The sequence below is a fragment of the Myotis myotis genome, unplaced genomic scaffold (genome assembly GCF_014108235.1).
Source record: "Myotis myotis isolate mMyoMyo1 unplaced genomic scaffold, mMyoMyo1.p scaffold_m19_p_2, whole genome shotgun sequence".
Classification (NCBI taxonomy): domain Eukaryota; kingdom Metazoa; phylum Chordata; class Mammalia; order Chiroptera; family Vespertilionidae; genus Myotis; species Myotis myotis.
This window is the reverse complement of record NW_023416324.1, coordinates 175358553-175382184: the sequence shown is the minus strand read 5'-3', so window position 1 is coordinate 175382184 and position 23632 is coordinate 175358553. Positions and strand designations below refer to the sequence as shown.

Genomic DNA, 23632 nt, shown 5'->3' with positions numbered 1-23632 from the left:
AGTCAGAAATTAAGCATATACAGAGATTCAACAGTAGACTAGAGGATCCCAAGAATCAAATCAAAGATTTGAAGTACAAAGAAGTAAAAAACACCCAACTGGAAGAGCAAAAAAAAAAAAAAAAAAAGAATCCAAAAAATGAATATAGTGTAAAGAGCCTCTGGGACAACTTCAAGCATACCAACATCTGAATTATAGGGGTGTCAGAAGAAGAGAGAGACCAAGATATTGAAAACCTATTTGAAGAAATAATGACAGAAAATTTCCCTACCTGGTGAAAGAAATAGACTTACAAGTCCAGGAAGTGCAGAGAACCCCAAACAAAAGGAATCCAAAGAGGACCACACCATGACAAATCATAATTAAAATGCTAAGGGCAAAAGACAAAGAGAGAATCCTAAAAGCGGCAAGAGAAAAACAGTTAGTTACCTACAAGGACGTACCCATACGACTGTCAGCTGATTTCTCAACAGAAACTATGCAGGCCAGAAGGAAGTGGCAAGAAATATTCAAAGTGATGAATGCCAAGAACTACACCCAAGATTACTCTACCCAGCAAAGCTATCATTCAGAATTGAAGGTCAGATAAAGAGCTTCACAGACAAGAAAATGCTAAAGGAGTTCATCACCACCAAACCAGGATTATATGAAATGCTGAAGGGTATTCTTTAAGAAGAGGAAGAAGAAGAAAAAGGTAAAGATAAAAAGTTATGAACAACAAAGTGACAACAATTACATATCTATCAACAAGTGAATCTAAAAATCAAATGAATAAAAAATCTGATGAACAGAACAAACTGGTGAATGTAATAGAATCAGGGGCATGGAAAGGGAGCAGACTGATGATTCTTGGGGGGAAGGGGGTCTGGGGCGTGTGGGAAGAGATTGGACAAAAATCGTACACCTACGAACGAGGACAGTGGGGGGGGGTTGGCGGGGGCGTAGGGTGGGGTGGGAACCAGGTGGAGGGGAGCTATGGGGGGAAAAAAGAGGAACATCTGTAATAATCTGAACAATAAAGATTTTTTTAAAAAACAACCCCAAAAAAAACTTTAAAAAAAAGAAGTTGGTTATTATACTTACTGTCCTAATCTTGTGGTAAAGGTAGTCTTAAGAGTTTGCAAGTACTTCAGATTTACAAAACGGAATGAAAGAGAACATTATACAACCATCCTGCTGTGCCTTTAGTGCAATACAATAAAACTCTGAAATCAAGACTTACTTTCAGTGCATTGTTTTAAAGTTTACAGATAGCAATTTCATGAACTTGCTTAATCCACAATAAAGACATATTACTGTCAATTAAAATAAGAAGAAGAAATCAATATGGAATTGACTAAATAGTATATAAAAGCAATGGCTACACCACCCTTTAGAGGAGACAGAGCTTTGGCTATGAATCCTGTCTCCTTTACTTGTTACAAGTAAATAAAACTACTTTGCAACAACCATGTCTTGTTCTTGAATGGAACACGCCAAGTGGCAAACCCTTGAGTTTGGTAACAAATTTGGTGATTCAGATGGAACTCTCCTAAGTGACTCGCTCTCCGCCTGGTATGGATGCTTGGTGAAGCAGTCAGCAGTGGCAGCTCATCTGGGGTTTACTTGCTTGCGTCTCCACTGGACAGAGGGTCTGTTCTTTAGGAGACTCCCACTTGGTACTGACCATGGGAGTGGTTGCCTGGCCCTCCTCGACAGTGAAGTGGAGTGGCCATCTGAACCTGCTTTTTCAGGACTTCAGAAGGGAGGTGGGTAGGTCAGCCCCTGTGGCCACTTTAATTGGTGTTTCTATTCCCATTTTGGTCATGTCCTGGTAAATGATTACATATGGATACATTAAAAAAATAAGAAGAGTGAGGTTTTTTCCCTTTTAACTTGAATATTACCCCTGTATATTGCATTGAATGAAAGATTTCCCATGTTTCCATCAGAGTAATATACCTGCTTTAATTCTTAAGCATAAGCAAATCCTATATAATAAAAGGTTAATATGCAAATAGACTGAACAGTGGAGCAACCGAACAGCCAAACAACCGAACAACCGGTCGCTATGATGTGTGCTAACCACCAGTTAGTTTTGGTTCTGGGTCACTTGGTTTCTGGTTGGTCAGACAGGAACTGCCTCCAGGATGCCGAAATAAGGGACCAAACTATATCTTAGTCTGGAGGGTTGCGGAATGCCTGCAGGACAATCCAAGACATCCTTGAGTGACAACCCCTGGTCTGGTACTCTTTGTGCATTGGCCTTGTTTGTCTTATATGTCAATGTGCCGGCTATGGGAAACTCAAATTTGATCCGTAAATGCAGCTCCCTGGAGTGCATTCTTCAGGGCTGGATAAAAAGAGCCATTTATTTGACTTAAAGAAATTAAACTCCGGCAGAAATGAAGAAATATAACAAATGTCAATGGCATGAAACTGCCTGTCTTGTCCCAGGCACCCTTGCACCAAGCTGGGTTTGGGAGGCATTGTTTTCTAACTGTAGCTTCTTTGCTTCCTCAGGTTTCAGCATTTACTAACCATACACAGCTTTTCCCCTGAAACTCCACTCTGCTTCCCCCAAGGAATGCACTTTCTGGAGCACCCGCAGCCAGTATGGAAGTCATGATGGGAAATGGACCTGGCACCCCAACAACCTGAACAACCACGAGGTTCCCATCAGACAGGCGCACCACCTTCACCAAGGAAAACAAGCAAGTGAGCTCATGGTTTCCAGAGGAAGTGATCTGAGACCAGCAAGACTGGGTGTCAAAGGTTTGGCTGTGGGACTCAGGGGCCAGTCTATCTAATGGTGTAAAAATATATGCTTGGGGTTCTATGGGAAGAATTACTAGTTTTATCTATGAGCTGTTTAAATAAGATTCCCACTGCTTCTCTTCAATTTTTCTTCAGTGATTTATAATTTTCTGAGCACAGGACTTTTACATCCTTGGTTAAATTTATTCCTAGGTATTATTCTTTTTGAAGCAATTGTAAATGGGATTGTTTTCGTAGTTTCCCTTTCTGATAGAACACTGCTGGTGTAGAAAAATGCACTGATTTCTGGATATTTATTTTGTATCCTGCTACATTGCCGAATTCGTTTATTAACGAAAGGAGTTTTACTTCCTCCTTTCCAATTTGGGTGCCTTTTATTTCTTCTTCCTGTGGCTAGGACTTCCAGTACTGTGTTGAATAAGAATGGTGAAAGTGGACATCCCTGTTTTGTTCCCAAACTTAAGGGACACACTTTTAGGTTTTGCCCATTGATATGATGATGTTGGCTGTGGATTTGTCATATATGGCCTTTATTACATTAAGGTATGTTCCCCCTATTCCCTCTTCACTGAGAGTTTTTATTATAAATTGGTGCTGAATTTTATAAAATGCTTTCTCTGCATCTATTAATATGATCCTGTGGTTTTTAATCCTTCATTTTGTTTATGTGGTGTATCACATTAATTGATTTGCAGATATTATACCAACCTTGCATCCCCATAAATAGAACATAATATTAAAACCAAGAAAATGACATTGGTACAATCCATAGAGCTTACTCAGAGTTCACCAGTTATACATGCACTGTGTGTGTGTGTGTGTGTGTGTGTAGCTCTATGCATTTTTTTATGTGCTTTTTTGTACATAAACTATACTCTGTTCTACCATTTTTAATCCTCACCTAAGGATATGTTTTATTGACTTTAGAGAGAGAGGAAGTGAGAAAGAGAGAGTAAAACATCCATCAGCGGCCTCCCGCATGCGCCCCAACTGGGCACCAAACATGCAACCCAGGTATGTGCCCCGGCCAGCAACCAAACCAGCAACATTTTGGTGTATGGGATGATGCTCCAACCAACTGAGCCACTTGGCCAAGGCTGTTCTATCAATTTTAAATATGAAGTCAGATGATGAGAATGAATAAAATGACTTCCTTCAATAAATCATTATCTACCAACAATTACGTGCATGACCAGTTTTCCATATTTAGTTGTAATTAAGAAAGAAAAGGAAGAAATCCTACAAACCTCAGCTCTTGGGAGCACTGGTCCATGCTACATGCCTTTATAGGAATATTTTCTGGAGCTGATGATAGGCATGAAACAGGGGAACCTGATTTATTGATAATTATGGCAGCAACAGTCTCTCATGTCAGAAACCTCTATCGGTAAAAGGAAGGTGATCTTACCTTGCCTTCATATTTAGTCTTGTCATCTTCCTTTACCAGGGAGTCCAAATTTGTCTCTGCATAAGGTTCCACAGATGTTTTCTGAAGAGGAGCTAAAGGGACAGAGAAAACTGACCATTAATTTGGTGATTTGGTTTATTAACTCAGTGCTTAGCCTGAACAAGCAGCTGGACTGTGTTGAGGCAGTTGATAAGCAAAGCTAAACTGAGTTGCTGTGATGGTTTCTGAGGTGGTAGGTAAACGTGGAGATGAAGGAGAGATGCAAACGTGGAATAGAGTCCTTGACTCCAGGCACTTGACATTGATCTGAAGAGACAAAGTCACATCCAACACCACTCGAAACATCCAACCACAACAAATCAGTAAATGATGTGATGTGGTAAAAACCATAGCTTCGAGAACCAAGATGGCGGCATAGGTTAACGCCGGAGTTTGCTGCTTTGAACAACTACTTCAAAAGTGAAACCAAAAAACGGAAGGGACATCACCCAGAACCACAGGAACGCTGGCTGAGTGGAAGTCCTACAACTAGGAGGAAAGAGAAACGCATACGGACACTCAGAGGAGGCGCAGTGCTGAAGTCAAATTCTGAGGTGCGGAGTGCGTGGAGCGGGCTGGCGGCGGAGGGCGCGGTTGGCGTTTTCAATCGGGAGGGAGTCGCAGAATCTGAGCTCCAGATCCGGGTGAGTCTTTAGGGACCCAGACTCAAACGGGAGAAGCGGGACTGTCTGGCTTCGGTCAGAGCGAGTGCAGCTTTCTCTCTGAGCTTTGCAGCGGGTGCTGGGACTCAGAGAGGCAGAGCCCCTGGGGACAAGACTGAGAGCCGCAATAACTGCTCTCTCCGGCCCACCCTGTTGATCCTTTGTGACCCACCCCGCCCAAGCCCGGCACAGAGGCATTTGCCGGATAGCCTCAGGCAAAGGCTAGATTAGCACCTCCCTAGAGGACAGAAGTTCTCTCACTGCTGACACAGCTGATTCTCATAGCCACTTGGCCTGGAGGTCAAACCCTCCCTGGAATTAGCTACAACAATCAAGATTTAACTATAAGACTGCGAACAAAGACCACTAGGGGGTGCACCAAGGAAGCATAACAAAATGCGGAGACAAAGAAACAGGACAAAATTGTCAATGGAAGATATAGAGTTCAGAACCACACTTGTAAGGTCTCTCAAGAACTGTTTAGAAGCCGCCGATAAACTTAATGAGATCTACAAGAAAACTAATGAGACCCTCGATCTTATATTGGGGAACCAACTAGAAATTAAGCATACACGGACTGAAATAACGAATATTATACAGACCCCCGACAGCAGACCAGAGGAGCGCAAGAATCAAGTCAATGATTTGAAATGCGAGGAAGCAAAAAACACCCAACCGGAAAAGCAAAATGAAAAAAGAATCCAAAAATGCGAGGATAATGTAAGGAGCCTCTGGGACAGCTTCAAGCGTACCAACATCAGAATTATAGGGGTGCCAGAAGATGAGAGAGAGCAAGATATTGAAAACCTATTTGAAGAAATAATGACAGAAAACTTCCCCCACCTGGTGAAAGAAATGGACTTACAGGTCCAAGAAGCGCGGAGAACCCCAAACAAAAGGAATCCAAAGAGGACCACACCAAGACACATCATAATTAAAATGCCAAGAGCAAAAGATAAAGAGAGAATCTTAAAAACAGCAAGAGAAAGAAACTCAGTTACCTACAAGGGAATACCCATACGACTGTCAGCTGATCTCTCAACAGAAACTTTGCAGGCCAGAAGGGAGTGGCAAGAAATATTCAAAGTGATGAATACCAAGAACCTACAACCAAGATTACTTTATCCAGCAAAGCTATCATTCAGAATTGAAGGTCAGATAAAGAGCTTCACAGATAAGGAAAAGCTAAAGGAGTTCATCACCACCAAACCAGGATTATATGAAATGCTGAAAGGTATCCTTTAAGAAGAGGAAGAGGAAGAAAAAGGTAAAGATACAAATTATGAACAACAAATATGCATCTATCAACAAGTGAATCTAAGAATCAAGTGAATAAATAATCTGATGAACAGAATGAACTGGTGATTATAATAGAATCAGGGACATAGAAAGGGAATGGACTGACTATTCCTGGGGGGGAAAGGGGTGTGGGAGATTCGGGAAGAGACTGGACAAAAATCGTGCACCTATGGATGAGGACAGTGGGTGGGGAGTGAGGGCGGAGGGTGGGGCGGGAACTGGGAGGAGGGGAGTTATGGGGGGGGAAAGAGGAACAAATTTAATAATCTGAACAATAAAGATTTAATTAAAAAAAAAACAAGAAAAAAAAAACCATAGCTTCCACCATTCCTATTTGTAAGGCCAGCGAAAGTAGTACTTTCTTTATGAAATCTTCCTTGACTTTCAAACTTCACAAATTCCTTTATGCACTGCTGCTTGAGCATTTACATTTGTACTGTATTTGATGTTATTTTTGGATTTGAAAAGCTGATTCAAGTCTAGGTATCACATACTACTGAATATATTTTGCCATTGTACAGGCAATTAATTTGTGCTCATTATAGAAAATTTGAATAATACTAAAATTGTACTATTCTTGACCACTACCACTTGGTATATTTCCTTATAATCTTCTTTGAAATGCTCTTGCTTTCTCTCTTTGCGCACACACACACACACACACACACGCACACACGCACACACTCATTCATTCATACTATGATTTTGTGCGGGGATGTCCACGCATGCCTTAGCCAGAAGGAGTTGTTGCTAATGTGATGATCTAGCAGCTGGATTCCAGAAAAGATGGAATCACACTTATTAGTGGATAATATGACCGTGGGCAGAACCGGTGGCTGAGTCAGGAGGGAATTGGGCTTCCTTGCTCTTGCTTTCTTCTCTCTGTCACTCTATTTCCCTCTCCCCTTCTCACTGGCTTCTCAGACATCTGGGAGATAACTTTTTTTCAGGCTCCATGGCCACTGGCAGTAAGATTGGAACTTACTGAGAGGGATGCATTGGGGGTGATGGCTACAAGGCTAATATGTAAGTGGTACTTTCATTCTTATTTATCAGCGTCACTACCTTGTACCTATAGTTCCCTTGAGAAACTCAGAGGATACAGGTGATTAACCTGGGACAGGATTTAAGCATCTCTAGGTCCCATGGCCAGAATGCCATCCATCTAACGTCACAGTTATATCATCCTGATTCTTATCTGTGGTGGCCTAGATGGAGGTTGACCATCTAACTTTCAGAAGCCCTTTGCTACCCTCCGGTTCTGTGAGCCAACTGGAAGCAGCTTGGCCTTGCTATGGGTTTTTCATGGAGGTCATATTGAAATATGAAGTGAAGTACATGTTTGCTGTCCCAGGTTATATGACCACTGAAGCTACTCGACAACAATGGGCAATCCTCTGGGCTCCTCCCTTACATTCTTCAGGATCTCTGTAAGCTGAGAGATTCCAGGTATGACAACTGCTAGAAATGCATTCACTATAATTGGCAAAACCCATGACTGAGAAGCGCCTGCTCTTAACACTATTAAGTACAGTGACAAAATTAGAGGCAGGGATGTGGGAGCCATACTGCCATCATTTAAGTCTTGTTCTTTCATCTACGAGATACACATTATGGAGGAATCTTTGTGCCTTAGCTTCTTCAACCAGAAAGTAGGGGATAATGAGAAAGCCTATTGGATCAAGTCACTAGGAGGCTTTAATGCAGCCATGGGCAAATTACGGCCCGCAGGCCAGATCGGGCCCATTTGAAATGAATAAAACTAAAAAAAAAAAAAAGGACCGTACCCTTTTATGTAATGATGTTTACTTTGAATTTATATTAGTTCACACAAACACTCCATTCATGCTTTTGTTCCGGCCCTCCGGTCCAGTTTAAGAACCCATTGTGGCCCTCGAGTCAAAAAGTTTGCCCGCCCCTGCTTTAATGAGTTAATATGTACAAAGTGTGTAGATCATGGTAATCACTCAGTACATTTTAGCTATTATCATAGCTACATGGCATTAAAAATATTTTTCCACATTCCTTGTTTAATTTCAGAGAGGTTAAATGTGGTACCCAAGACAACCAGCTAACAAGAGTCAGACCTGGCCTTTCAGCTCCCATCGCTAAGCTCCCTGCTATGTTCCTTACACTGTGAAATGAGTTTATCTTGGCACAGACTCAGTTGCTAAGGAATCGGACAAATGTGTTTGAAAATCCTGTGAGCGACCTGCCTGGGTAGAGTCCACACTCAGTAATTACTCTCCAAAACAAAAGCAGAGGATTGTTCTGCAGAAGGAGCGCGTCGGTGGACCAAGGTCAGTGGTACCCGTTCAGACATGATGAATCTCTATTTACCTAAGTAGGGTCATTACCTATTTTGAAATCATGTATTTGAAAAGCTGAGAAATAATCCATTATTCCTGCTTTGTTTATTTGTAACAAACACATATCCCTTAAAATAAGGAGAGAGGCAAAGTGGTGGAGGCTAAGTTATTTACCTCTAATAATTAAGAAGTAAACATAATTTACTTTTGGCAAAGAGCCCTAGATGAGAGATCAGGAGAATCAAGTCCTGTTTCCAGCCATCCAAGAGGGATGTCTCCATGGGTGCCAGTGTTTGTGCGTATCTGAGTATGCATGTTGAGTGTGTTATGTATGTGTGTGTGTATGGAAAATTCAGGAAAGAAATGCACTAAACTATTTACAAGGCTTACTTCTAAAAAACTGGAATATCTGAGACAGTTGTACTAAATGGAGAATTATCAAAAGATCCCATAATTTTCAGATAACTAACAAATGAAAGAATTGGTTGCAAATAACGCTGCACAACAAGAAATGCTAAAAGAATTTTTTCAACTTGAAGTGAAATGACACAAGACGGTAATTCAGTTAAAGGAATAAAGAACACTTAAAATGGTGACTAGGATGGTAAATATAAAATAATATATATATTTTTTCCTTTCTCTTGATTTCTTTAAAAGATACATAATTGCTTATAACAAAAATTTATAACACAATATTGGGGAATTTAACATATGTAGTTGCAAGATTTATGATAAGAATAGCACAAAGGATGGGTGGGAGGTGTGTGAAACTATACTGCTGCAAGTTTCCTATATTTTACTACAACATTAACTCAAAGTAGATTGACACAAATTAAGGATGCATATGATAATACCTAAGAGAAGCATCTGGGGAAAAACAGTGCAAAGATGTACGTATGCTAAAAAGTCAATAGAAGGATTAAAAAGGAAGACTACAAGAATTTGCTAACCCAAAAGTAAGTAGGAAAAGAAGAAGAGAGAAATAAATAAAACATGAGGCAAGTAGACCACAAATAACAAAATAGTAGCTCTAAATCCAACTGTGTCCTTAATTACATTGTATATAAATAGACTAAACACTCCAATTAGAAGGCAGAGGTTAACAGAATGTATTAAAAAAAGCAAGATCCAACTATATGCTGCCTACAAGAAGTATACTTTAAAAAGAAAAACAAATAGAAGAATGGAAAAAGTGTCTCATGCAAACACTAAGCATAAGAAAGCTGGGATGGCTGTATTAATAGACTTTAAGACAAATAGCTTTACTAAAGATGAGGAAGAAAGGAGAGACGTTTTATAATTATAAAAGGGCCAGTATATCAGGAAGATAAAACAACTATGAGTGTGCATTTTCTTTTTTTTTCTTTTTTTAAATACAGTTTATTGATTTTTTTACAGAGTGGAAGGGAGAGGGACAGAGAGTTAGAAACATCGATGAGAGAGAAACATCGATCAGCTGCCTCCTGCACATTCCCTACTGGGTATGTGCCCACAACCAAGGTACATGCCCTTGACCGGAATCGAACCTGGGACCCTTGAGTCCGTAGGCCAATGCTCTATCCACTGAGCCAAACCGGTTAGGGCTAAATGTGCATTTTCTTAATAACGGCATTTCAAAATAATAATGGATATGCATCATTTCCAAGAGTGGTTTCTCCCAGAATGTATGATTGTTTTAACACTTCAAAACAATCACTGTAATCCACCATATTAACAAAAAGGGAGGAAATCATATAATCATCTCAATATATAGCACCAAAAAAAGCATCTGAAAAATTTGACAATCATTCATGATGAAAACTTTCATCAAACTAAAAATGGAAGGGATTGTCCTCAACCTGATAAAAAGTATCTATAAAAAACTTACTAACATCATACTTTAAGTGAAACATGAATTCTTTCTCTTAATATTAGGAAAATGCAGCAATGGCTGCTCTTACCACTTCTATTCAACATTGTACTGGAGGTCCTAGCCATTAAAATAAGACATGGGGGGGGGGGGGGGAGTCATAGAGATTGAAATAGAAGAAGTAAAATTGTCTCTTTCATAGATAATATGATTGTATTTTCATTTAGAAATATATTCCTATTAAGAGTTATATATGGTAATTCTATTTACTATAGGGTTAAAAAACATTAAATTCATAAGATCTTTTCATTACAAACTACTATGTTGCCAAGAGAAATTAAAGAGGACCTAAATAAATGGAGAATTATATAATATTTATGAAATTGGAAGACTCAATATTGGTTCTCCCCAAAGTGATCTATATAATTAATGCAATCTCAATCATAATCCCAGCAGAAATCAAAAGGGGATTCTAAGATGTATATGGAAATGAAAAGATCCTAAAATGGCTTTAAAAATCTTGAAAAAGAACAGAGTTGGAAGACCTACACTACCTGATCTCAAGGTTTAGTAATAAACTATAGTAAGACCATGTGGAAGAATAAACTCAAAATGGATAAAAGACTTATCTGTAAGCCACAGAACCATAAAAGTCCTAGAAGAAAGCACAGAGAGTAAAATCTCAGACATCTCTCATAGCAATATTTTGTTGACATATCTCCTTGGGCAAGGGAAACAAAGAAAAAAATAAGCAAATGGGATTACATCAAACTAAAAAGGGTTTGCACAGCAAAAGAAACCATCAACAAAATGAAGACAATGCACTGAATGAGAGAGCATATTCGTCAGTGATACATCTGATAAGGGGTTAATTTCCAAAATATATAAACAACTTATACAACTCCACACCAGGAAGACAAAACAACCAATTAAAAAATTGGCAAAGGACCTGAATAGACACTTCTCCAAAGAGGACATACAGATGGCCAACAGACATGCGAAAAAATGCTCAATGTCACTAATAATCAGAGATATGCAAATTAAAACCATGATGAGATATCATCTTACACCTGCCAGAATGGCTATCACCAATAAGTCAACAAACAAGTCTTGGTGAGGATGTAGAGAAAAGGGAACTCTAACATACTGCTGGTAGGAATGCAGACTGATGCAGCCACTGTGGAAAACAGTATGGAGTTACCACAAAATATTAGATAGAAATGCCTTTGAACCAGTGATCCCATTTCTGGGAAAATATCCTAAGAAACCCAAAACACAAATGCATCCCTATGTTCATTGCAGCATTATTTACAATAGCCAAGATCTGGAAATAGCCCAAGTACCCATCAGCAGATGAGTGATTAAAAAAAAAGCTGTGGCCCTAGCTGGTTTGGCTCAGTGGATAGAGCATTGGCCTGTGGACTGGAGGGTCCCAGGTTTGATTCTGGTCAAGGGCACATGCCCTGGTTGTGGGCTCCATCCCCAGTCGGGGGGGAGGGGGGGGGAGGCAGCCAATCAGTGATTCTCTTCATTGATGTTTCTATCTTTCTCTCCCTCTCCCTTCCTCTCTGAAATCAATTTAAAATATATATATTTTAAAAGCTGTGGTACAGTTACCCAATGGAATACTATGCGGCTATAAAGAATAAGGAACTCTTACCTTTTGTGGCAGCATGAATGAACCTGGAAATTATTATGCTAAGTTAAATAAACCAGTCAGAGAAAGATAAATGCCATATGATCTCATTTACATGTGGAATCTAATGAACAAAATAAACCAATAACCAAATAGAAACAGAGGCATGGTTACATGGAACAGACTGACAACTGTCAGAGGTGAAGAGGGTGAGGGATTGGATGAAAGAAAGTGAAGGGGTTAACCATAGACACAGACAACAGTGTGGTGATAGCCAGAGGCTAGGTGGAGGTGGGCAAAGTTGGGGGGAATTGGGAGGGAAAGAGACTTTGCTTCGGGCAATGAGCACACGATGCAACGTGCAAACGATGTTTTATTGAATTGTACACTTGGGACCTGTATGGTTTTGCGAACCCCAATATATTAAATTAAAAAAAAACTTATGTGGCATTATAACAAGGGCTTATCTATTTCTTTAATCTTTTCAAAGAACCAACTTTACCACTCCATTGCTAATAGAATCTGGTGGGACTTTCAAAGGTCCTTAATGGAGTCTATTTATGCAGATGTTACTTGCGCATTTATATTATTCCTCTGCTAGACTATGAGCTTCTCCTTGCATCTAGGCACTTAGTTTTATCAAACTTTATAAGTTCCTCAATGCCTGTAGTATTTTATATCTGTGGTTTATTTTAAATACTATCTGTCAAAACAACAACCACTGTTCATCTTAAAACAACCACAATGTCTACCCTCATGAAACAAAGCTATAAAGCTTCCTTCCCCAAACAACCTACCCACGGCGGAAGGCTGGCTGGTTTTTGGTGACACCCATTTTGGGGAGGACTCAGGATGGGGGGCCACAGGTTGAACTGGACGAGTCTGTCTGGCTGCCAGTTTCATCAGACTCACTTGCCTCTTGTGAAAAATTTCCTGTACATCTCCCAGCTTCTGTAGGACTTTCTGGGCGTTGGCCTGCAGGAACAAAAGCAAATCATGAGATTGCTCTGCACTGAGCCTGAGGACATGACTCATTCCCTTTCATCCATCTCCCCTTTCCCCACGCCCAACCTTCCTCATAGGCAAGTCATCCATGTGTCACATTGCACCAGAATGTGCTTCTAGGAGTCTGAACCTCCCATTGATTGGCAACGACTGTGTTTCACTACTGCATCTCCAGAGCAGAGTAGTACTCGCCAAATATATGGTAAGTGGATAAATGTTCACTCAGCCCTGTCTGAGTGATGCCATAGGCCATGGACGAAGGGCATTAGGACAACTTACAGAACAGGGGAATTTAAAAATAAAGAATGTACCCTGAATAAAGGCCTTGATGGCTAAAAGAGTTTAAGTGTTCTGGGGCAAAGAATTGGGTAAGTTCTGAAACAAAATCAAGAAAATCACAAGCGATTAGTAGAGGTCCGAAGATGGCAGCAATCTAGGCAGACGCGTCCCAGGTCGTGTCCTGGAGCAAATGGAGTGAGCAGCTGAAACTAATAACAACCACTCCGAATTGGCGAAATTACTCAGCTGGTAAGACGGTTTGCAGCTGGGAAGGGCAGAACTCCCCTGGAAAGGTAAAAAAAAAAACCAGGGATTTGGGCAGGAAAGTTTGCCAGACCTCTGAGCCCAGAGGGTCGGAGGGAGACCGCGTGGCAGACAGCTGCGTCCCTTGGGACAGGCACAGCCCCTGACTGGGGAAAGGAGATCCTCGGGATTCCTGGCGCCAGGGGATTTGAGATCTGGGTTCTGTGATCACGGAGGACTGAGCCTAAAGGGGGCAGCCTGAAGAGCTGACCAGACCATGCAGTGCCAGTAAGAGAAGAGCTTACAGAAACTAAGCCTTCCCCATTTCCGCAGACGGCGTTTGTTTGTTTGTTTTCACTGAATCCTGTTCATAAGACATTGCGGATACAGACACTCACCTGTGCTGAAGAGAGGGAGAAGGTGCGGATGAGTGGAATCTGGGGAGAGACTGAGGAGAGAGGGGGGGCTGGGAGAGGTGGCAGTGAATTGAGTGCTGAGACACCCCTGGGCCCAGGATCCGGGCAGCCATTCTCTCCAGAGGGTGGGACTCCTCCACCTAGCCCCCAGGCAAGGAGCACAGCCACACCCAGATTCCACCCTGAACAAGCTCAAGGATTAAAATAATCTGATCAGTCCCTGGGAGTTAACAGGGTCTGGCCTATAGAGGGATTTTCAATCCCAGCAACAACACAGAGCGGGTAAGTATTAAGGAACCAGCTCTGGGCAGTGGGCTTCCCCAAACCAGTTTTAAGTGCAATAGAGACGATAAACCCAAGCTACTGGACAGAGAGGCCCTATAGCCTCAGAGGCCAACCCAAAAACACTGCCACCCAGAGGCTGAGCCACAAACTGACTCTTAGCTAATTACAAATTAAGGCAGCCTGGGACACAAATACGGCCTGCTTTAAAATCAGGACTGTGGTTTAAAACACGGAGGAACAGTGTATCGCAGGGAAATTCAACACTCTCCTGAACACCTGACAGGACTAAGGCGAGCCAGACTGACGAGTAGAAGAACCGAAGGACCTTCACTACTGCAAATTTTTTTTTTCTTCTTTTTTCTTTTTCCTTTTTTCACCTTTTAACTAAGAAACCAATTTTTTTTTCTTCTTTTTCCATCACCTGATTTTACCCTTTTAATTACTAAATTTTTATTTTTAACCAGTATTATTACTGCTACCATTTTTTAAAGTGCCATTTTATTTTCTCTTTATTTTATTTTGGGATTAGTGTTCTCCATTCTATTTTCATCGTTCCTTTAGCATCAATTTTCCCTATCTCAATTTTACCTCTATGTAAAACCCTCTTCCTCACTTTTCCCCTTTTGTTGTCCTGTTTCTCTTATCCTATTCCTGCTTTAGATTTTCCCTATTCCTTCTGTTTAACTCCTGTCAAAATTTCACCCTACTTATATATCCTATTTCCAATCCACTGCTCTAAATCCTTATACACATATCCCTTATCTTTCTTCACTATCCAAATTATTTTTTCTTCTTTTATCTTTCTATTGTTTTGTTGCTGTTTGCTTGATTGTTGAGTATATTGTTTTGTTGTTGTTGTTGTTTTTTGTGTGTGTGTCTGTGTGTGTGTGTGTGTTTTTTAGGACTGGTTGTGAGGCTGTTTTTCTTTTTCTTTTTCTTTTTTTTCTGCTGGTTTTTCCCCTCCCTCCACCTCAACCCCCCCCCCCCCCGGTTATTTTTGTGCTTCTGTTTTCCCTTGCCTCTCTTGATATTATTGGTTGTTTCTAGTTTGCATTCATCTCCAGGGAGCTGTTGCTGGAATTTGTTGGGATTAGTGGTGGTTCTATAGGAGTTTTCTCCTCATATACATAGTCTCTTCCCCTCTTCTACTTCATTCTCTCTTGTTGCTCTTTTTTTTTCTTTTCTTTTCTCTTTTTTTTCTCCTTTCCCCCTCCTTTTTCCCAATTTCATTTTTGCACTCCTTTTTTTTCTTCCCTACTTTTCTTTTCTTTTCTTTTTTCTCTTTTATCTTTTTCTCTTCTTTCTTCCTTATCCCCTAATTCTCTTAATTCGGGTGGTCACCTTTATTTGGGGTTATTAATATCGTGAATATATTTGTGTTTAGTGCCTGGTACGTGTGCCTTGTTGTGTTGTACTTTGTGCCTTTAAATCAACGCAGCAGATCCAAGCAACAGCAGCCTCCTGAGCACCACACCCTCTGTCTGAGGAACAGCAGCTGTACGTGAAGCCTCCCCCCACCAGCCAGAAGAGCCACCACAGCTGTGAACAGCACCCACCAGAGGAGCTGCTGCCAACTGAGGAGCAGCTGCTACCGCAACCACCCAAGGAGCAACCACAGCCCAAGGAGCCACTGCCACCCAGGGAGCAGCCACTGAACGACTCAATGTCTAGATATGTCAGTGAGATCAAACATGGGTAGACAAAGAAACCCCCAAAGGAAAGAGAAGGAGGACTCTCCAGAAAAGCAGCTAAGTAATACAGAGGCATGTAACATGACAGAAAAAGAATTCAGAATAAGGGTCTTAGAGTGCATAAACCGGATGGAGGAAAAAATCAACAACTTCTGAAAGAAGCTAGAAGAAACAGATGAAAAAGTCAACTACCTATGCAAGAAGCAAGAAGAAACAGATGAAAAAATCAATAACATACGGAAGAAGCTAGAAGAAACAGATGAAAAAATCAATAACTTAAGTAAGACCCAAGAAGAAATGAAGAGTGATATAGCTGCAATAAAACACCATTGAAAGTATCAACAGTAGACTAGGAGAAGCAGAGGACTGAATTAGTGAATTAGAAGACAAGGAAGCAAAACACACCCAAAATGTACTGCAATTGGAGAAAAAAATTAAAAGACAGGAGGAGAGCCTAAGGGAGCTTTGGGACAACATGAAACGAAACAACATACGAATAATAGGGGTGCCAGAACAACAGAAAGAGGAACAAGGATTAGAAAACCTATTGGAAGAAATAATATCAGAAAACTTCCCTGAGGTGGGGAAGAAAAAAGTCACACAAGCCCAGAGAGTCCCAAGCAAGGTGAACCCAAAAAGACCCACACCAAGACACATCATAATTACCATGGCAAATGTTCAGGACAAAAAGAGAATCTTACAGGCTGCAAGAGAGAGACGGAAAGTTACATACAAGGGATCTCCCATTAGATTATCAAATGATTTCTCAACAGAAACACATCAGGCCAGAAAAGAATGGATGGAAATTTACAAAGTGATGCAAAGCAAAGGACTGAATCCAAGAATACTCTATCCAGCAAGGCTATCATTCAAAATTGAAGGGGAAATAAGAAGCTTCACAGACAAAAAAAGGCTAAGGGAGTTTATCATCACCAAGCCAGCAATGCAAGGAATACTAAAGGGACTGGTGTAAAAAGAAGAAATATAAAGCTCAGAAAGAAAACAGCCACACAAAAATAGAAATGGCTACAAACAAGTACCTTTCAATAATAACTTTAAACGTAAACGGACTAAATGCTCCAATCAAAAGACATCGAGTGGCTGAATGGATAAAAAAACATGACCCATACATCTGCTGTCTATAAGAGACCCACCTCATTAGAAGGGACTCACACAGACTGAAAGTGAAAGGATGGAAAAATATCTTTCAGGCAAATGGAAAGGAAAAGAAAGCTGGGGTAGCAATACTTATATTGGACAAAATAGACCTCAAAGTGAAGGCCATAACAAGAGATAAGGAAGGCCACTGCATAATACTAAAGGGATCAATACAACAAGAAGATATAACCCTGGTAAACATATATGCACCCAATGCAGGAGCACCCAAATTCATAAAAAAACTCCTGGAAGATATCAAAGGAGAGATCGACAACAATACAATCATAGTAGGGGACTTTAATACACCACTGACAGCACTGGATAAGTCCTCTAGACAAACAATCAGCAAAGAAACAGCAATCCTAAATGACTCACTAGATCAGATAGACTTAATAGACATCTTCAGAACACTTCACCCCAAAGCCACGGAATATACATTCTACTCAAGTGCTCATAAGACATATTCAAAAATAGACCATATATTGGGTCACAAGCAAAGTATCCCCAAATTCAAGAAGATTGAAATCATAAAAAGCATCTTCTCAGACCACGATGGCATAATATTAGAAATAAACTACAATAAAAACAACCCAAAATACTCAAACACCTGGAAGCTGAATAGCATGTTATTAAATATTGATTGGGTTACCAATGAGATCAAAGAAGAAATTAAAAACATCCTGGAAACTAATGACAATGAAAACACAACAATCCAAAACCTATGGGACACAATGAAAGCAGTCCTGAGAGGGAAGTTTATAGCTCTACAGGCCTATCTCAACAAACAAGAAAAAATGGTAGTAAATCATCTAACTCTACAACTCAAAGAATTAGAAAGAGAGCAACAAGAAAACCCCAGAGTGAGCAGAAGGAAGGAGATAATAAAGATTAGAGCAGAAATAAATGACATAGAGACCAAAAAAACAATACAGAAAATCAATGAAACCAAGAGCTGGTTCTTTGAAAGGATAAACAAGATTGACAAACCTCTAGCCAGACTCACTAAGCAGCAAAGTGAGAGGACCCAAATAAACAAAATCAGAAACGATAGAGGCGAAATAACAACAGACCCTACAGAAATACAAATGATTGTTTTAAAATACTATGGACAGCTCTACTCCAACAAACTAGACAACCTGGAGGAAATGGACAAATTCCTAGAAAAATACAACATTCCAAAACTCAATCAGGAAGAATCTAAAAATCTCAACAGGCCAATAACTATGGAAGAAATTGAAGCAGTCATCAAAAAGCTTCCATCAAACAAAAGCCCAGGACCAGATGGCTTCACAGGAGAGTTTTATCAGACATTCAAGGAAGAACTAAAACCTATCCTCCTCAGACTACTACAAAAAATCCAAGAGGAAGGAACACTTCCAAGCTCATTCTATGAAGCCAGCATCACCCTAATACCAAAACCAGGTAAAGACAACACAATGAAAGAGAATTACAGGCCAATATCCCTCATGAACATAGATGCCAAAATCCTCAACAAAATATTAGCAAATCGGATCCAGCAGTACATCAGAAAGATCATACACCACGACCAAGTAGGATTTATCCCAGGGATGCAAGGATGGTACAAAATCCGCAAATCAATAAATGTGATACATCACATAAACAAATTGAAAGAAAAAAAACCACATGGTCATATCAATTGATGCAGAAAAAGCATTTGACAAAATTCAACACCCATTTTTGATAAAAACTCTCAGTAAGGCAGGAGTAGAAGGATCATACCTCAACATAATAAAAGCCATATATGACAGCCCACAGCCAACATCATACTCAATGGACAAAAACTAACACCATTTCCCCTAAGAACAGGAACAAGACAGGGATGCCCACTCTCACCACTCCTGTTCAACATAGTACTGGAAGTGTTAGCCATTGCAATTAGGCAAGAAGAAGAAATAAAAGGCATCCAAATTGGAAAAGAGGAAGTAAAACTGTCCTTATTTGCAGACGACATGATATTATACATACAAAACCCTTGAGACTCCATCAAAAAGCTACTAGACTTAATACATGAATTTGGCAATGTAGCAGGATACAAAATTAACCCCAAGAAATCTGAGGCATTTCTATTCACCAATAGTGAACTTTCAGAAAGAGAGATTATAAAAACAACCCCGTTTACCATCGCACCAAAAAAATTAAGCTACCTAGGAATAAACTTAACTAAAGAGGTAAAAGACCTCTACTCAGAAAACTACAGGACGTTGAAAAAAGATATAGAGGAAGACATAAACAGATGGAAGAACATACCGTGTTCATGGATTGGTAGAATCAACATCATTAAAATGTCCATACTACCCAAAGCAATCTATAAATTCAACGCACTTCCCATTAAAATACCAACGGCATACTTCACAAATCTAGAACGAACTCTCCAAAATTTCATCTGGAATAAAAAAAGACCCTGAATAGCTGCAGCAATCCTGAAAAAGAACAAAGTAGGTGGGATCTCAATACCAGATATCAAGCTGTATTACAAAGCCACTGTTCTCAAAACTGCCTGGTACTGGCACAAGAACAGGCATATAGATCAATGGAATAGAATAGAGAGCCCAGAAATCGGCCCAAACCAATATGCTCAATTAATATTTGACAAAGGAGGCAAGAACATACAATGGAGCCAAGATAGTCTCTTCAATAAATGGTGTTGGGAAAATTGGACAGATATATGCAAGAAAATGAAACTAGACCACCAACTTGCACCATACACAAAAATAAACTCAAAATGGATAAAGGACTTAAATGTACAACAGGAAACCATAAAAATTCTAGAAGAGTCCAAAGGCAACAAAATCTCAGACATATGCCGAAGCAATTTCTTTACTGATACAGCTCCTAGGGCACTTGAAACTAAAGAGAAAATGAACAAATGGGACTACATCAAAATAAAAAGCTTCTGCACAGCAAAAGAAACCATCAACAAAACAACGAGAAAACCCACTGTGTGGGAAAACATATTTGCCAATGTCATATCTGATAAGGGCCTAATCTCCAAAATTTATAGGGAACTCATACAACTTAACAAAAGGAAGATAAACAATCCAATCAAAAAATGGGCAAAGGACCTAAATAGACACCTTTCAAAAGAGGACATTCAGAGAGCCAAGAGACATATGAAAACATGCTCAAAGTCACTAATCATCCAAGAGATGCAAATCAAAACAACAATGAGGTACCATCTCACACCTGTCAGATTGGCTATCATCAACAAATCAACAAACGACAAGTGCTGGAGAGGATGTGGAGAAAAAGGAACACTTGTGCACTGCTGGTGGGAATGCAGACTGGTGTAGCCACTATGGAAGACAGTATGGAGTTTCCTCAAAAAACTGAAAATGGAACTCCCATTTGACCCTGTGATCCCACTTCTAGGAATATATCCCAAGAAACCAGAAACACCAATCAGAAAGAATATATGCACCCCTATGTTCATAGCAGCACAATTCACCATAGCTAAGATCTGGAAACAGCCTAAGTGCCCATCAGTAGATGAATGGATTAGAAAACTGTGGTACATCTACACGATGGAATACTATGCTGCTGTAAAAAGGAAGGAACTCTTACCCTTTGCAACGGCATGGATGGAACTGGAGAGCATTATGCTAAGTGAAATAAGCCAGTCAATGAAGGAAAAATACCACATGATCTCACTCATTCATGGATAATAGAGACCATTATAAACTTTTGAACAATAATAGATACAGAGGCAGAGCTGCCTCAAACAGATTGTCAAACTGCAGCGGGAAGGCCAGGGAGGGTTGGGGGGGGGGGGCAGGAGGGAGGGAGGTAAGAGATCAACCGAAGGACTTGTATGCATGCATATAAGCATAACCAATGGACATAAGACACTGGGGGGTAGGGGAGGCTAGGGGACTGTCAAGGGCGGGGGGAAAAAAAGGACACATGTAATACCCTTTGTAATACTTTAAGCAATAAACATTAGTAGAAAAGTTAAAAAAAAAGAAAAAAAGAAAATCACAAGCACCTGTAATTAAAAAACACACACAACAGCCCAGTTGTTATGGCTCAGTGGTTGAGCATCAACCTATGAATCAGGAAGTCACAGTTCAATTCCCAGTTGGGGCACATGCCTGGGTTGCTCACTACATCCCCAGTAGGGGAAGTGCAGGAGGTAGCCAATCGATGTTTCTCACTCATCATTGATGATTCCATAGCTCTCCCTCTCCTTCCTCTCTGAAATCAATAAAGAATCCTATATAATAAAAGGCTAATATGCAAATCGACCAAAGGGTGGAACAACCAGTTGCTATGACGAACACTGGCCACCAGGGGGAAGATTCTCAAGGAAGGAGCTGCCCCCTGGTGGTCAGTGTGCTACCATAGGGGGAGCGCTGCTCAGCCAGAAGCCCTGAGCCCGACTCACAACTGGCGAGCACAATGGCGGTGGTGGGAGCCTCTCCCGTCTCTGTGGCAGCACTAAGGATGTCCAACTGCCAGCTTAGGCCCCAGTCGGACATCCCCCAAAGGCTCCCGGACTGCGAGAGGGCACAGGCCGGGCTGAGGGCACCCCCCCCCCCCAAGTGCATGAATTTTGTGCACTGGGCCTCTAGTATATATATTTTAAAAATCCACACAACACATTTAAGTGTTATTCAGTGTGACTCCTCTCTATATAAGTAGGAAAGAAAGAAACTGAAGAAATACCAGGGGAGAAATGAAACTCACAGACATTTCCAAAACTAACTACGTGCTCTAAAGCAGGGACTCGGGAAATAAGAAACAAGACCCAAATGTCTTTGAGTTTCACCAAGGCCTGAATTCAGCTGAATGTTTCTTTTGGCCTCACTTGCAGCATGACATCCCTCTAGCTCTGGTGGATCAAGGAAAGTGGGTACCTTTTCTTTGTCCTGCTGACTCTGACATCTGTCTCGTGGATGATTTTAACCATCAAAAAAGGGACCCAGAATTAGAAGAGTTATGCAGGGTGCTTCGAGGATGCCTAATTCTGAAAGTACAAGCTCAGCACACACCCACGGAGGTTGCCACATTTTGCAACTATACAAGTAAATTTGTCTTTTTTTTATGCTGGGCCATCTTCTGAGGGAAGGAGCCAGTATCTCGGAGGCAGGACAGGAGCGTCAGTTATAGAAAAACTGTTCCGCCCTGTCAAGGCTGACCTCCGCACCAAGAGCTGGGGCTCATCTCACTCTTTGCAGGGCCTGAGTGCAGCCCTACACTGTCCATCTAGCAACCACTAGCCCAGTGATGGCAAACCTATGACAAGCGAGTCAGAGGTGACACGCGAACTCATTTTTTTGGTTGGTTTTTCTTTGTTAAATGGCATTTAAGTATATAAAATAAATATCAAAAATATAAGTCTTTGTTTTACTATGGTTGCCAATATAAAAAAATTTCTATATGTGACACGGCACCAGAGTTAAGTTAGGGTTTTTCAAAATGCTGACATGCCGAGCTCAAAAGGCTCACCATCACTGCACTAGCCTATGAGGCTCTTCAGCACCTGAAATGTGCCTGGTGTGAACTGAGCTGTGGAAAATACACACTGGATTTTGAAGACTTCGCATGCAAAAAAGAACATAAAATATCTCACTAATTTTTTTATATCAATTGTATGTTGAAAGGATGTTTCAGATATAGGTTAAATAAAACATTATTAAACTTGATTTCACTTGTTTCTTTTCACTTCTTAAAATGTGGCCACTAGAAAATCTCATTAGCTCACATATGTGACTTGCACTATATTTCTTTTTTAAAAATATTTTTTATTGATTTTTAGAGATGGAGGAAGGGAGAGAAATAGAAACTTTGATGAGAGAGAAACATCATTGATTGGCTGCCTCCTGCACGCCCCCTACTGGGGAGCGAGCCCAGAACCTGGCATGTGCCCTAACGGGGAATTGAACCTCTTGGTTCCTGGGCTGATGCTCAACCACTGAGCTACACCAGCCAGGCTGCACTATATTTCTATTGGACCGGTTGGTTAGACTAGGGTTTGGCAAACTTTTCGGTAAAGGTCCAAACAGTAAAATTCTCCAGGCTTTGCAGGCCATCCGGTCCCTGAGGTAACTCCTGTACTTGGCTGTTGCTGCATAAAAGCAGTCATAGAACATAGAGAATACAGAAACGAGTGAGTGTGGCTGTGTTCTGATCGAACTTGACATACAAAAGTAGATGGCAAGCCCCTCTGGCCCACAGGCTATGCTTTGCTGACCCCTGGACTAGATTAAGCTCAGGGTCTGTGATTAAAGAGTCTCTTCAGAGAATGTGCCCCTGGCCTCAGGAAGCACGGCCGAACAACGCACCGGAGGTTCTGAGAACACGGCTATGAGTCCAAGTCCCAAAAGAAACCAAATTCCCTTAAGTCAGGGTGATGGCAAAGTCAGTTTGATGGTGATCAGCCTCTACTACCTGCCCTGGTGGCCCAGTGATGAGTTTGAGGAAACAGACTTGGGTGTTAACTGCTGCAGAAAGAGAAGACATCTGACTGGATGGATGACTGTCAAATTGATGATGTACGCTGTGCATCCCTGGTGTGAGGTCAGTGCCACATGCTAGACCCCAACGACTCACCATGTGGACCGGACAGGACTCGAATC

The 23632-nt window shown here is 40.8% G+C and overlaps 1 protein-coding gene across 3 annotated transcripts in view; it reads right to left on the bottom strand.

Moving 5' to 3' along the window:
• The window catches only part of MCF2L2 (MCF.2 cell line derived transforming sequence-like 2), a 219257-nt gene that overhangs the window by 102784 nt on the left and 92841 nt on the right, over positions 1-23632 (bottom strand). For all 3 annotated transcript variants that reach the window (XM_036350596.1, XM_036350595.1, XM_036350594.1), the window contains exons 13-14: positions 12757-12934; positions 4166-4257 (exon numbers count right to left, since the gene is read on the bottom strand). In XM_036350596.1, the coding sequence (XP_036206489.1) occupies positions 4166-4257; positions 12757-12934 (270 nt within the window). The remainder of the gene's footprint in view (positions 1-4165; positions 4258-12756; positions 12935-23632) is intronic.